Source organism: Pyrgilauda ruficollis, unplaced genomic scaffold, assembly GCF_017590135.1.
Source record: "Pyrgilauda ruficollis isolate IOZ18807 unplaced genomic scaffold, ASM1759013v1 scaffold3, whole genome shotgun sequence".
Lineage (NCBI taxonomy): Eukaryota > Metazoa > Chordata > Aves > Passeriformes > Passeridae > Pyrgilauda > Pyrgilauda ruficollis.
In genome coordinates, this window is record NW_024524377.1 from 7449286 (window position 1) to 7464656 (window position 15371).

Below are 15371 nucleotides of genomic sequence, written 5' to 3' on the forward strand. Positions count from 1 at the left end.
CACTTTGTCCAGATTGAAAACTTCCTATGCTCAGTATCTGTATGTGCGCCGTCAGCATCTGGGAAGAAAATGGATCCATCTGTTTATAATTTCATGTGTATAAATCCATTTTTTTATTGTACTGTAGGCGTTGGAAGCAGCTACCAGCCATCCAAGAACTCAGCTACGGAGAGGTTCGGTTCGGATTTCCCCACCACCGGCACCTCCATTTCCACAGCAGCTGCCAAGGGTGGAGGGAGGACATTAAGGTCTCTGCCAGCCAGCACCAGGCTGGTCACCATGGCAGAGATTTCCACCTTTGGGACTGAAATCACCAGCTCTTCAGCCCAGAGCCAGAGCCCTAGGGTGTCAGTGGGTGCCCAGGGTGATGGAGGCAGAGGTGTCACAGACCCGTTGCTCTCAGGCTTGCTGCCTGTTTCAGGAACTGCTTCCACAAGTGAGTTTTGATAGATAGCTCAAAACTCTTATTTAAAGACTCTTTATTAACAAAATATATCCTTTTTATTTTAAAGAAAGGAGGAATAATATTGTATTTGGCACATTCTGTACATTTAAAAACATTTCACAGAAATGAAAGTATGGATAAATATTATTCTTGTTGGAAGGGAAGGATAGATTTTCCTTGAAAACTTCCAGTTGAATTTTGCAAGCAATAACTTCAGCAGTTCCTATTTAGAGACCACTTTTCCCCTGTCTTAATGATTTCCCAGTATTAAATATTTCCGTATTGAATATTCACACATACATTGTCTACATCTACTGACAGTGGGATGAAACCTACCCAGCAGTTTTTATTTATGTTTATGCAGTTTTGTCTTCTCATTTTTCAGCTTTTAGCAGCGATTATGAACCCCCCAAGAGCATCCCAGGTGCAGAAGAGGCGACGCTGCGCTTGGACATCCAGGCTGCTGACGTGTCCAGCATGGCAGTGGGGACACTGATGTCCCCAGAAAATGGCCACACAGCTGGGGTGACAAGGGACTCTGCCACCAGCAGCAACCCCACAAGCTCTTTGGGCGGGACCTCCTCTTCCTCGAGGACTGGGACACATCATCCCAACAGCTCACGGGAAGCCACCGGTCTCCCAGGCCCTTCTGGAGGTGCTTTGCTCACAAGCTCCCTCTCTGCCTCTGAAGGTCCTTCCCGAGGTAAATTTGTTAGTTTGAAAGCTGTCTGCCTTGGGGCTGGATGAGATTTCACATCCCTGTGCTGTTTTTCTTCAGATATGGTCATCAGTCATTATTGGATACGTGGATGTTTTTACTGCTGGCTGCAGTGAGCTGGCAGTGTGGGAAGGGGGAGAGTGGAGCTCAGCTTTTGGGTAAAAAAGTGAAAAACATTGATGGCCTCATTACTAATGAAACTCCTGTCCTGGGAAGAGCATTGCTGAGGAATATGTGCACACACTTTCCCTGCCAGAGGCACTTGCTGGGGTTTTGCAGCTGTCACCTGGTGCTATATCTGCCATGCAGGCTAGTCTGTAGGGTGTGGGTTTGAGATTTTTCATGGGTTTTTGTAAGGCACATGTGCCTGTACTGAAGAGATTAATCTCTTCCCAGAGAAACACCTTCAGTTTCTCAATGGGCAGTGTAGAAATGGGTGCTGAGCACACAGCTGTATGTATAGCTCTGTATGCATAAATCAAACCTGGTTTTATTGTGTCCTAGGTGTAAGCAGCCACCGACCCGTGGCAGAGAAAACCTCCCTCAGTTCCTCTGCCACCAGCACTCCCATTTCAGCCATGTCCAGCAGTGCTGGGAGGCCACCCAGGTCTGCCTCGGGCAGCAGCTCCTGGGCAGCAGCCAAGGGCTCCACGTCCAGCAGTGCCACGTACAGGACCTTGGGAACAACCCAATCCTTGTCCACATCTTCTGGGAAAGAGACCTCCAGAGCTCAGGGGTCCACAGGAATGACAGATTTCACTGAGGTGGCAGACTCTCCTCTAACACACTCTGGCTCTCCTTTGGAAGGTCCTTCCCCAGGTGAGCTCATGTTAGAATTGAAATTTCATTTTTCTTACAAGCCAAAGGAGGACTTTCTGCAGCTTGCACTTGCCAGACTCTTTCCTGCTATGTAGAATATACTGTTTGAAAGGATGCAGTGCAATTTTGTGTCTGAAATTATTCAGCTCTTTCTTGACCAAAAAAATGTGCTTTAGATTTTTTACAGAAAGGGCACATGTGTGGAAAGTTTCATTATGCCAAGAAAAATAATTAACTTTCAAATCACAGTCCTATTTTTACTGTCTCCAGTTGCTATCTCCATGTTACAGACAAGAGAACTAAGCAAGTGAGGATTAGATCATGTCCCTGTGGTCCCAGAGATCAGACTCCAGTTCTTACCTTCTGTCCTACTTCTTGGATCATGCTGCTTCCCAGAATTTGAACCAGCTCAACAAATTTAAGACAACTTTTCGTGTAGTCTCTGAGGTCCTTCATGCTGCTGTTTGGTCATAGCCCCCACTGTGGTTCTCAGGGGTCTGATCCCCCTGATCCTGTTTCTTCTCTAAGACCTTCACACTGCTCAGGGTAGTGCCTTGTCTGAACTGATTTCCAGGCTTTTCTGGCTCATCACGATATTTGTTCTAGCAGCATGGAGTGCACTCAGGCACATAATGGTGAAATCAAGTGCACAGCGTTAGTATTTCAACAGTTTTTATATAATAGCACTTTTGTCAGCGTCACACTGTTTTTTGGAAGACAAATTTTTGTAGGAAGGATTTACATCTTTGGAAACTGACATCTTCTCATATTTTCTACTTGTGTTTGTGTATTGTACTTGCTGTCTCTGGGTGATATTGGAAGAAAGCTCATTTTTATTTATAGTTCCATATGTGTAAAAATGTAAATTGTTTCTTTATCACATTTTAGCTACTGGAAGCAGCCATGTGTCCTTCAGCATCCTGTCAACAGAGAGAAGAGCCAATTTCCCCACCACCAGCACCTCCGTTTCCACAACAGGCACCAAGGCTGGAGGGAGGACATTAAGGTCTCTGCCAGCCAGCACCACCCTGGCCCAGACAACAGAGGTTTCCACCACTGCTACTGAAAACATCAGCTCTGCAGGCCATTCCCAGTCTTCTTTGGGAAACCAGGGTGGTGGTGGCAGAGGTACCGCCCTGTCATCTGTGACCCCATTGCTCACAGGCTCACCATCTGCTTCAGAAAGCACTTCTCCAGGTGAGCTCTGACCACCCATCAGACACCCACCTGCATGGAGAGGGAGGGCTTGCTAGATCGTGCTGGATGATGGCATTGGATGTTACAAGTGAAAATTTCAACTTCCAGAGAAAAACACATTATCTGTTTCTTGCATTTAGGCACCAGGAAAAGCCAGCCTTACTGCCAGAGCAGTCTCGAGATTTGCTGTGTTTTCAGGGACAGCACAATTTCAAGGCTGCCCACTGGCTGTGTTTATACCAGCAGAAGCAGCAGCAGTCATTCCTGACTCCCACCCGGGGGTGCAAAGGCAGTATTTACTGATCCCATACAAACCTGCCATGCTTTCTTTCAAGTACCAGGGGTTTGGGTGCTGTGTAACCTCCCCCTCACTCATTGTGGGTGCAGAGGTGACAGTGTGGGTGTCTGGCACCGGGAGCAGTGCCAGAGGGAAGCAAACCCAACAGTGCTTCCATAACTTGTTCCTAGTGCCCTCTCTAGGGTGCCCTGCTGTCAGCAGCTCCTCCTAGCACGGGAAAGAGCTGTGCCTTCACAGTTAGCATTTTCTGCAGGATTGGATTTTCTGCCACGTTCTCTCTGTGTCCTCAGCCTGAGGCTGATGATGGAAGAGAGAACACCTGCTTATTTATAATTTAGGGTGCATAAATCATTTTGCTTTGCTCTCTCTCAGCAGACAAGACCTCAGCAATGGGAGGGCACCTGTCTCTCGCCAGCACACCCAGTGTGGTGACAGCTGCCACCAGTGAGGAGAGCAGCACAGTGCCTGTGTTGGACACCCATGGAGCTTCCAGTGCCACAGGGAGCTCTGCTCCCTCTCCCCCCCACACCAGCACCCTGGACATGGTCCTGCTGTCCTCACCAGCAGCAGAGTCTGGGACACAGAGTCCTGTTTCACAGAGCGGGGCAGGACTCAGTGAGCTTCCAACAAAGCTTCTGCCTGAGTTTTCTCCCAGCGTTTCAGTGCCTTCACCTTCAACCACTCTCTTCATCCACAAGGAAGGGACATCTCAAGGCCCAGGCAGCCGCAGCATGTGGAGCACAAAAGCAGAAAGCCTCACATCTCATCTGGACACAGCTGGGGACACCCACACTGGCCCTGTCCCGTCCTCCACGGCATGGCCTCGAGTGAGACATGTGTCATCTGGCCAAGCAGGGTCCCCAGAGCCCAAGGTCACCCTTTCATCCAAGGTCTTCACCTACTTTTCAGCTGCTGCTGAACCTTCCAGTGAGTATTTCTGAACTTTGGGGTAGCGTTTGACTGCCTCTCGCTTCCATTCTCTGTGGGATTGGTATGACACAGCTGTTGCAGGTGTCATGGGCAGCATTTATAAGTGGTCCTGGTTCTGCCCTGTGGTGTTGTATATCTGCAGCTGCTGATGCTGAACGTGAAGGGTCTCATTCTTGAGACATGTAGCTTGTTGCTGGAGGGCACATCGACTGCCTGTCTGGGTTGGGGTGATAATTACAAATAACATAAACATACCATTATGACTCCAGTGGTGCTGATTCCTCAATATTTGGACCTGTCTGCTCTGAGATGATAAAATCAGACACCTGCTTTTCAATCCTTTTCCAGCTATTGGCAGCAGCCATCGCTCCCTGAGCAGCTCAAGTGCTGGGAAGAGGATGTCCAGCCCCATCACCGATCCCGTGTACAGTTCATCCACGTCTGCGGGTGCTGAGGAGAGGATGCTGCTCTCAGTGACAGATGGCACTCTGGCTGCTGGCATGGAGAGCTCTTCTTTCCCTGCTGGAGCTTCCAGCTCTCCAGGGCCATCTGAGCCAGCATTGCTGGAGCAGGGCAGGACAGCCAACGCCTCCACCAGCAGCGGGGGCTTCGCGGGCTTTGCGACCGAGACGGTCTTCATACGTTCTGCCAAGATACCCACTTACTCTTCTTTCCAAAATGATCTCACAAGTAAGTTGATGTTTTTTGGTATACATTTGGGGGGAATTCACATTATCTGTTTTTTAGTATGTTGTACATAAGGTTTTCATTAATTACTACATTCAATACCACCTGTGGGTTCACTCAGAGGGATGTTTCCATCAAAGGACTCAAAACCATACCCCACACAGATGGGAAACTATTCCAGAAGTGGAGCCATAAACCCTCCTGTTTTGATGGCTGCATTTTTTTTTGCACCCTAACTGGTTTCTTTTGGGTGATGCTTTCAGAAGTGTTTCACGATGACCTAAGTCATTTGTAGAATTAAAAAAAAAAAAAAATTCATTACCATTTTTTATTGTTTTAAAGTTGGCTGAACTTAACTGTACATCCTAAAATTGGTACTTTAAGGTTGATTGCACCTTTTGTGCTAAATAATATGAATTTTTTGCAGGCTGATGTTCTGTTTATTTTGGTTTACCTGGCTGCAAAGTTTTGAATTACTGGGTTCATGATAAGCTGCAAATTAACATAATGTAATAATTTCATCCTGCAGAGGCATGAAGTTCACTGTGTCTAAAAACAAATTGAACAAGATGGATATTCTGTAGATGGGAATGGAGGATAAGAGGGGGAAGATATGAGTTTTGTAAATTATGAGTGATAAAGAGAACAGTGGGGTTTTCCTGCTTAGCTTGCCACAAATACCATGGAATGTTAAGATCTCTATCACTTTAGGAAAGCAATATGTGAAGAACAGTGATTTGGAAACCTACACATTTCATGAGAGTCTTGTGTCTGTCAGGGTTCATCATTTTACAATCAATTATGGAGTGAATAAGGCTCCTAATCCTATAACCATGCTTGAATGGTGCTGGAAATTCTTAGAAAATCATGGACAGATTCACAGGCAAGAACATCTTATTTAGCAAGCAGTTTTAATATGACATCAAAATGCTTTCATTTAATTACTCTGTCTTTCTAATATTTTTTGTCCTTTTACTCCAGACTTTTCAGGTAGCCATCAGCCAGTCAGTAGCAGTGATGCTGAGAAAAGGACCTCGGTTTCTCACACAGACGGCACATACATTTCAACCACATATACCAGAGGAGGAGAAAGGACCCTCCTATCTATCTCCAACAGCAGCACCTCTGCTGACTCCTCAGAAAGTTCCACCTTTTTTTCTGAAATTTCCAGCCCTTTTGATGCCTCACAATCGTCTGTGGCTCATGACAGGCAGACCAATGCAAACAGTAGCAGTTTTGTTGAACCATCTACAGAGCCGTTGCTGGTGCACCCTTCCAAACCATCAGCATCTGCTTCTACAGGCAGCATAGAAAATACAACTCTATTCAACACTGCCTCTGAGTTGTTGACCACTGACAGATCATCTCTGTCTTCATCAGCATTTCCAGCTTCTTCCTCACTGTCATCACTGCAGCACTTGCTGTCATCAACACCACCACCAACTCATCTGTTTACACTGTCAGAATCCCCTGAGCCACGCTTGCCCTCTGTGATGGCATCTTCACCCTCTCTGCAGGCTTTGTCGTCCTCCTCGCCCACTTCCTCCTTGCCCTCCCCATCTTACTCATTAGCATCTTTATTGTCTGTGTTTTCATCACCCTCATCCATCTCGCAGTCCAGTGAGAGTGATCAAGCAAGCACCACTGTGACTACGAGTGTGGTCAGGCAGGAGCCCTCCACAGCTGCCACAGCCAGGAGCTCACCCAGAGAGACCAACAAGCCTCATGTCACACACCAGCCCCAGAAGAGCACCACCTTCACTCCCACCAGGTCACCTCTCCCTACGGAACCCATGGAGCTGCTTGGTGGACGCGTCGTGTCTGTGTCTGCTCCCGTGACGGTAACAGAGACTGCCTCGCCTAGAGATGCCACCACGCAAGGGGACAGCTTTGGGAAGGCAACACCACTGCTCCCCACAGCCAGTGTTGCTCCACAGGCTGGCCCAACAGATGCACCCCTTAGTCCCTCACCAAGTGAAACAAATCAGGGCAGCATTGTCCCCACAGTGACCACGGTGAAACCTCCTGTGCTGACAACACCGTCCGGTCGCCGGCCCACCCCAGGTGAGGCCAGCACCATGAAAGACCACAGGGCCCAGACACCCACTGCCACTAAGCACAGTTATACCACTGGTAAAAGCACAGAAGCCATGGGTCCCACCACTGCAAGGCCTGGTAAGGTCACTGAGGGAAACATCCCTGTTACAAGTCCTTCCGAAGCACCTCCAACCACCAAGACCACCGTGAGCATTGCAACTACTTTGGCTGCTACCAAACCAACCCCTGCTCCTCCGTCGAGCAGCACGGTCGGGCTGAGGACATCCCCTCCAGCTGCAGGTAATGTGTGCAATGGCTCTCACCAGTGGTGGGGCCAGGAACAAGCGGGCAGGAATACCTGGGTCCCACTTCAAGACTTTTCAAAGAGTTGTGTGTACTTGAGCATGTATGACAAGTCTGTTGTCAGCAGGGTTTGAGGGCAATAACTCGTCTCTGTGTTGTTTTTTTTTTAAGCTAAGGGTTTAGCAATCAAGTTGAATGGGTGAAATAAGGGTGAGCACTTTGAACATTTCTGATAGAAAGATTAAGCTGAGATTTGACAGTTTTGAGAAAATAAATCTGATTGGCCTTACAGGTGAGCACTTTATATTTCTTGATGGGTTAACACTAACAATAGATAATGATTGATATCTGTCTTATTATTGAGAAAGTACAGTTGGCCAGCACTTGGTATTTGTGTTGGAACCACTTCTCATATTACAACCTATGGCTGTTTTCACCCCACCTCACTAAATATTAATCTTCTGAGGGGCCTGATGCTTCTCTTGGTGGGCTATGTACCGTAGTCTTGCTGAGTATGTTGTTACAGTAATTTATTACCACTGCCAGTCTCCTTATCTTTTCAAGTAAATATATTTGCTAAAGTCTTATATGAAAGGAAATTGACTTTGTGTTTGAAGTTCAGAGCCTGGCCAACATGCCACTGTAGGATATTGTGTGTGCTAAAGACATTAATCTCAGTGAAATACTGGCAATAATATATATTCCATCCAGTAATTAAGTATTTAAAGGTTACTTCTCAGGCTGATTGGTTTTAATTATAGCTTCATGCAAAAAAAAATTACTTTACTGGAATGATTTTTTTTTTAAATTGAAAAATTAAGATAATGCATCCTTTTTAGAAACTGATTCACACTTTGCCAAATTATTCTTTCCTTTGAAAACCAAGATTTTCCATTCACCAGAATAGAAAAGACCCTTCTGCTGTCTTGGACATGGTGCTTTGCACATGGTCACTCACTGCCCTGAGAGTGGCTGCCCTGGTCTCTGCTGTATGAAGCACAGACTGAAGGATGGCGAAGTGAAAGCCATCGTTTGAAATCACACCCACTCATTTCTGGCTGCTTAGATTAGAGTCACCAAATCTGCTTCTCACTGATGCTGAGGTAGCTGTGCCAGGCTAGTCCAGCCATGAGATTTTATCAGGTGGTGTGTCCCAGGGCAGAGTTTGGCTGGGAGCTGTCAGGTCTGTGAGGTGCTGTGGGTTACTGCAGTGCCACCAGAAATGCACACATGGGTTTGGCTCTTGTGCTTCATGCTTTAACCACAAAGCCCGTGCTTCCTGCCTCTGCTGCAGCACTCAGCAGCAGCCACAAGATAGGTACAAGTGGTGTGTAAGATGTCTTGCTGGTCTTGTAGAGCCTTGTCACTGACAAGTCCCCGCCCTGCCTATGGTCTGTCCTTGTGGGTGTGTGTGATGTGTGTTTGTGCTCATGTGAGTCATAGACGCTGCAAGAGGGGCTTTTCGACAAGGACACATTTTTTCCTTTTTTTTTCAAGAGGAAATATTGGATATATTTTTCAGAATTTGCAGTTTGAGTTGTGTAATCTGCGAAGCATCTGAGAGTACGGTCCTTAATGCCCTGAGACACTGTATTCTCACAGTGGTGTCTGCTCCCCGGGCTCTTGCTCACCCAGCAGGAAGGGCACTGGAGTGGGGCACAGGCAGGAATCACTGCTGTGACCATCCCCAGGCTGGCATGGAGGAGCTCTGGAGAAGGAGGTGATTGCAGCCAGGGCTGCCTCCACCATTACTGGGTAATCTACAGACTGGATCAGTGCTGAAGCACTACCTTTGGAGCAGAGAAACAGGGCTTGGATGAAAAGGGCAGGACTTTGGTGAAGCAGCCCATGCCCACATGTCTGACTTGGTTTTGGTCTTCTCATGCATAAACTGTTGGGTTGTTTGTCTTTGGAAAGAACCCTGAGTTCTTCTGATGAGCAGTGCTATAGATCAGTTGGATGTTCCTATTAACATGGATCCATGCTAGACCTCAAGGGCTTTTGAATGAATATTCAAGTGGTTTATATTTATTCTTTCAGCTCCAACAGAATAATTAGGAACAGCATAAATAGTAAGTGCAAATGATGCAATGAAGCATCTGATAATGCTCAGGGTGTCACAGATGGGGAGCCAAGTTCATCTCTTTTAGCCCAACAGCTGATGATTTTTATGATTCTGTAAGTATAATCTGTTTTGGGTTTTTTTTTTTTTTTTACTTTTATAGAGGTGGATAAATGTCTTTCCAACCCTTGTCCTGCACTGGCCACCTGCAACAACACCCATGGCTCCTATATCTGTCAGTGTCCTCTTGGATATGAGCTGGAAAAAGGAAAGTGCAATTTAGGTAAGAAAACAAAAGCAAAAAACCAGGGATGGAAATAATTATCTTTAATCTTCTAAAATAAATTAACTTAGGCTCAAACTAGTTCAGGAGCTTAATGTTCCTCCCAGCCACCTCTTTTATCAGAGCCTTTTAGTGTTTATACAAGTGTGGTGTCTAATGCCTGTCGTGTTTGGCTGCCTGGGGAGCAGGCAGAGATATCTGAGTTCTTCTTAAAAACACAGCAAGGGAGTGGTGGGCTCAGGCTTGTTAGTAAGGACAGATGTGCCCCTGTTCCTGATGTGTCTTAAAACTCCCAAAAAGCATTCAGCAGCTTATCAGCCCTGCAAACTCTGGTGAAGGCACTTGGCTTGGGAGAAGTGAGCGGGGCTGTTGTGTAACCTGGCTTCAGTGGGATCAGCCATGTGTGGAAAGTTAAGCAGCCGTGGTGAAAGTCTTTGTAAGATCAAGGACTTGTTTCATACCTTTAGCATTTTTTGAGCAGCACAGTTATTAGCTGGAACTCAGGTTCTGACCCCTTCCTTTCTATTAGAGGACTCTCAGTGTCAAAGACTTACAATATTCCATTGTAAAGGGGAAATTGTTTTCATAGATTTTCTTTTGACCCTTATTCACCGAGGATTAGAGGCATGGAAATTTTGCTAAGGAAACATGGGTGAGGTGTCCCTGAAGAGTGTTTTGGAATATTTCTTCAAGTTGGAATATGTCAGCTTCTAATTTAGAGACTTGTTTTGATTATGCCTTGAACTGCAGTATGGACAGATTATATAAACACTGTGAAGGTGATTCTTGTCATAATTTTTGTCTGGAGTTGTTACATTAGAAATGTCTGATATACAGTTTGTGGTGAAGATAGGTTCAGTGGATGGAAAAAAATGGGAAAGAATTGGAGACTTTATAATGTTATCTGCAACTGTATTTGTTTTTCTGGTGGAACATAAAGCTGGAATTCTGAGTTCTCAGTTCCACTGAGTATCTCATGACACTTAATACAAGATTTAGGGGCATTATCTCTGCAAGTCTGGACAACTCAGATTATTGCATTCTGCTGCTGTGAATCAAATATGAATCTAAGCACAGAAAAATGCATCTTTTGGACCTCTTTTCAATGTCATTGCTCATTCTCTCCAGCAGTTTGAAAAATGAAAATGTCCTTTCTACAGTGTTTTATTTTGACTTGCTGATTTGATTTCCTTCCATTACAGGGAAGAATAAGAGATTTGACATAATTTGACCCCCAACTATCATAAATAGCTTTGGTACCTGACACTGTCTTCTTACTAAATTTACCCATCTCTCTGTGTTCAGGGATCTATTTAAGTTAGTCTGTGTTTCTGCATGAAATGTATGAACACTGAAGTACTAAATTTACCCATCTCTCTCTGTGTTCAGGATCTGTTTAAGTTAGTCTGTGTTTCTGCATGAAATGTATGAACACTGAAGTGAAATGCTGTCTGTTCAGCAGCACTGAGCTCTGGAATTTCACTGGAACTGTGGGAACATTGCAGCAACCCTTGGGAAAAAACCCAAGGCTGTGACTTTGCTTTATTGGGGCAGTGACTCTCAGATCTGAGTTTTCTGTATGCCTTGAAAAGGGATTTTCCATGCAAACAGTCTCTCATGTAAGGCAGATAAAGCCACATCTGCACATGGCACAGAGATATGTTCCAACTAACTTGTCTTATTTTACTTTTTAGTGAGAATATTTATTGGCCAGGTTCCCCTGAAACTTAATATCACTCATGGGAAATACACAGAGCTCTTCCACATTGAGAGGGAGATCCTGGAGGTGGTGAGTGTCCTTGCTGGGACTTTGGCAATGCTGGTGGGACAAGTCTCCTTCATTCCTCGTATGATTGTCACATTTCCCAGCCATTCAGTTTTAGCCACGTGCTCCTGGTCAGCTGAGAGCCAGTGCTGGACAGGCTGTTGGCTTCCCCAAAGGCTGTGCCATCAATAGCTCCAAAAAGACCCATGGGCTGGGGATCATCTGCACATCTTTGTGCAGTTCTTACCCAGATCACTGCGTGCACAAGTTCATCCTGTTAGTGGTTGGTGGGATGGGTGCACTTCATTCCAGCTCTTGGGAGCAGGCGATTTGGAGATGCTGCCAAAGGAAGGAGGTGCTGGGTGGAGTCACTGTGATGCTGCCTGCACAGCTTGTTCTGGGGAGTAAATACAAGCAGCTGCCCAGATCCAGGGTCAGGGAAGATCTGCAGTCTCCAAGGGTGCTGCTTTGAGGTTGGCCTTGCACAGGGCTCTCTCCCTGCTGACATCTGGCTCATCCCTGACCTTTGTGGTCATTACACAGCAGAGCCACAGGCAGATGCTCATGTCAAAATCCCTGGGGCTTTGTTCTTGTCCAAGGCTGTGCAACGGTGGCTTTGTCCACCCCTTACTGACATCAGGGCAGTGCATCTCCCTTATAGAGCAGATGAACCTCTGGGATGCTCAGAGACCCCTTGGTCTCAGCAGGCATCTCTGGGAAACACATCTCTGGGGATGGTGTCAGTGACCCAGGAGGACTGTCCCATGCTACATCCCGTGGGGCTGCCTCCTTCCATCATGCCCTGGGGCACTAACAGCTGCTCTCTCCCTCCTTGCAGCTCAATGCATCGCTGTCAGGCTTGCCAGGATACCACCACTCCACAGTTAAGGCAAGCAGGTAAGGCTAAGGCTACCAGGGGAAGAAGGAGAAACTTGAGCATTTGGGATCTTCTGCTTGAGAGCCACACTCTCCATTTTGAGTCAGTGATTGATGCAGTCCAGCCTGGCAGTGGTGCAGGGCATGAGGAATGCCTGACCAGCTTGCCAGGCTCACCTGGTACCCTCCTCCTGTCCTGAGCAGCTTAGGGATGGCCTGCCCCAGAGGGATTTGTGGCTGGTTCCAAAGCGAGCTACCAGCATCCCTTCCAGCTCCATATTCTCCTCTCTGTGTAGTGGTTATTCCTGGTTTTAAAGTCTGTTACAGTGCATGTAGTGCTGTGTCTGTGATAAGCATCTCTTGTGTTAATAGCACTCCTATGTATGAGGTGCTAATGATGACATCAAACTGACCTGTGATACTCAGGGCTGTTTTGTTTTGTTTTGTTTTGCTTTGTTTTTTTGTTAGGGAGGCAAATTTTGTCCATGTCTCAGTGCAATCCACGTTCTCTTTAGCATCCAACGTGACTTTCTTCGATGTTATCGGCAGTGTGAAAAGCTACATTCAAGCTTGCAAATCCCCCACTGAAGCCTGCCAGTTCATATCAAGCCTGAAATCACTCCACAGAGGTAAATAGCATCTGGAAGGACTGTGGCAGGAAGAGAAAGGGATATTTTATTTGGCTCCTTTAATAAAAGGGGGACAATGTTTTGTCATTTGGAAAAATCCCTCTGTATCTTTTAATCTTACTTAAATGGGAGTCATCTTAAGAACCTCCCAGTACAAAAAGGATGCAGATATCAAGGCTTATCTTTGCCACATGTGTGAGAAATCTGCCTCTCTCTGAAAATACTGTGCAGCCCAGGGTTAGAGACGTTGTAGGGCAGCCTTTCATCTCTGGGAGGTGACACTGGGCCCAGCCAGATCAAAAAACTGTAACTCTTAATTTCACACATGTGGCTGGGAGCCAGGGAAATGGTGTGAAAGCCAAGAGACAAAACCCCGCTGCTGAGCTCGATTAGAGCTGCTGGAGGCTGCACGGCGAGCTCTGCTCTCCTGCCTGCCCAGTTTCAGTGTTGCAGGTTGTAAAATGGTTCACAGTTAGTGAGAATTGTGATTTCTCTACTGGATCCTCCATCTGTCCGAGAGCAATGTGGATACAGCACAGAAAGATGTGGAGAAGGACGCCGGTGTTGTGCGTGACCTTCTCCTGGTGGAGCCCAGTGCTGTGCCCTGGCATCGCCCAGCTCTCACTTCCTGCGGGAGCGATGGAGGAGATTTATCTGTGAGAGATACCTCAGGATCCCTGAAAGAGTTTCCTACAAGGAAACTGCTGCACGCGGTGTTTTGTGACTTTTGGGTTCGAGGCTTTAAGGTTTGGCCTCGAGGAGGATGAAGGGTGGCAACTCTTAGCCTGGGTTTAGTGGGAAACCCCCGGTAATATTTTGGCAAAGTAAACATGCAGATGACAAGTTCAGTGTGTGCTTTTATTGCAGTGTACTGTATTTAAAGCCATAATCTACCCATGGATTGCTTTAAATTATTTGGGTAAACCTGCTTGGATTATTCCTACCCATTACCTCTGATACAATGCTTCTGTAAAGTCAACTTCTAACTTGAAATAAGCAGAGTGAGAAACAAATTATATCCTTGTGTAAGTACCTAAAAGAAAAGATGTCAGATAAAAAAAAAATTACCTAGCAAGGAAAGGTTTATAAAAGGAGAGTGCCAAATGAGTGACATACTTTCCATAAAATCTTATTTCTCACAAATATTTATTAATTCCATTTAGTTTGACCTTCCAGTAAAAATGTAAATTTGATGTCACAGTTTCCATCATTTAATCACAGTTTTGATGAATGCTCATTGTAACAAGTCTGACTTTCTAAATTAAAACACTGCTTCAAAGTAATGTAAATTAAAGTGCAAATTTTTTTGTTTGAAAAATGAAAAAATCCAGTGCTTAATACTGAAATGGAAAAGAATTGGTTTGGTGTAAGCAAAATTTTTTTGCTTGATATAAACTTAAAAATTGATTTGTTGAACTGTGTCAGGGGATGAATGTGTTTGAGCTTGAGCCAAACCAGATTTCTCTTTTTTATTTCCCCTTCTACTTCTGAACTGAAACATTTATTATTCACCTCCTCTATTTGCCTGTACAAATGATGGTAGATACACAAGAAATGGTGACATAGGGTAATGTTGACTCCCTCCTAATGGAACAAATATTACTTAAAAAAAAAAAAAAGAGATTAAAGCAGCACATCAGCAGAATGGGATGCCTAAGGAAAGCAAATGTGCATGATGGTGGTTTCAGAGAGAATTATGCTGATGTTGGCCACCTCTTCCCAACAGCTGGCAGCTTGTGCAGACAGAAGGACCCTGAATGTGACAAGGAAACTTCAGAATGCACCGACTTTGATGGGGTCGCTCTCTGCCAGTGCAAAAGTGGGTACTTCAAATACAACAAGATGGACCACTCCTGCAGAGGTATTGCTCTTTATGTGGTGTACTTTGCCTGAATTTTCCTCAAAGTTTTTGTTCCAGTGGAAATGAGTGTGTGCATGTAGTGCTCTGCATGCAAAACCCTCAATATTATGAATAAATATTAGCAGCTTAAGTTTCTTTTATTTAGTTAGGGGGCTTTTCAGCAGACACTGAAGACACAGTCTCTCTCTAGGAATAATATTATCTCTTTCTGGAGCATGCTGAGAGTCACAGTGATTGAGGAGAGGGAGAAAGGGGCCTGGCTGCTTTGGGCTCCAGTTCAGTGGCACAGAGCAGAGATGACGTGTGTCTATGCCTGTTTTGATTTTGTCTGAACTCTCAATGAACTTAGGGAAAGTGCTTTAAACTCAAAATCTTATATTACTATATCATCAGTATTTTAAAAAATTGTATCTGAAAATGATTATGAATTTATTTTTCAGGTGGGTGCGAAATAGAAATTT

The 15371-nt window shown here is 45.5% G+C and overlaps 1 protein-coding gene across 7 annotated transcripts in view; it reads left to right on the forward strand.

Moving 5' to 3' along the window:
* HEG1 (heart development protein with EGF like domains 1) overlaps positions 1–15371 on the forward strand; it is a 51968-nt gene that overhangs the window by 21320 nt on the left and 15277 nt on the right. For 5 of the 7 annotated variants that reach the window (XM_041472726.1, XM_041472722.1, XM_041472725.1 and 2 more), the window contains 12 exons: positions 128–436; positions 831–1148; positions 1668–1982; positions 2871–3179; positions 3850–4404; positions 4756–5097; positions 6076–7431; positions 9660–9779; positions 11474–11568; positions 12383–12441; positions 12889–13049; positions 14776–14910. In XM_041472726.1, the coding sequence (XP_041328660.1) occupies positions 128–436; positions 831–1148; positions 1668–1982; positions 2871–3179; positions 3850–4404; positions 4756–5097; positions 6076–7431; positions 9660–9779; positions 11474–11568; positions 12383–12441; positions 12889–13049; positions 14776–14910 (4074 nt within the window). Of the gene's footprint in view, positions 1–127; positions 437–830; positions 1149–1667; positions 1983–2870; positions 3180–3849; positions 4405–4755; positions 5098–6075; positions 7432–9659; positions 9780–11473; positions 11569–12382; positions 12442–12888; positions 13050–14775; positions 14911–15371 lie in introns of those variants that run through there. The other 2 variants (XM_041472728.1, XM_041472723.1) reach the window with 2 other exon arrangements.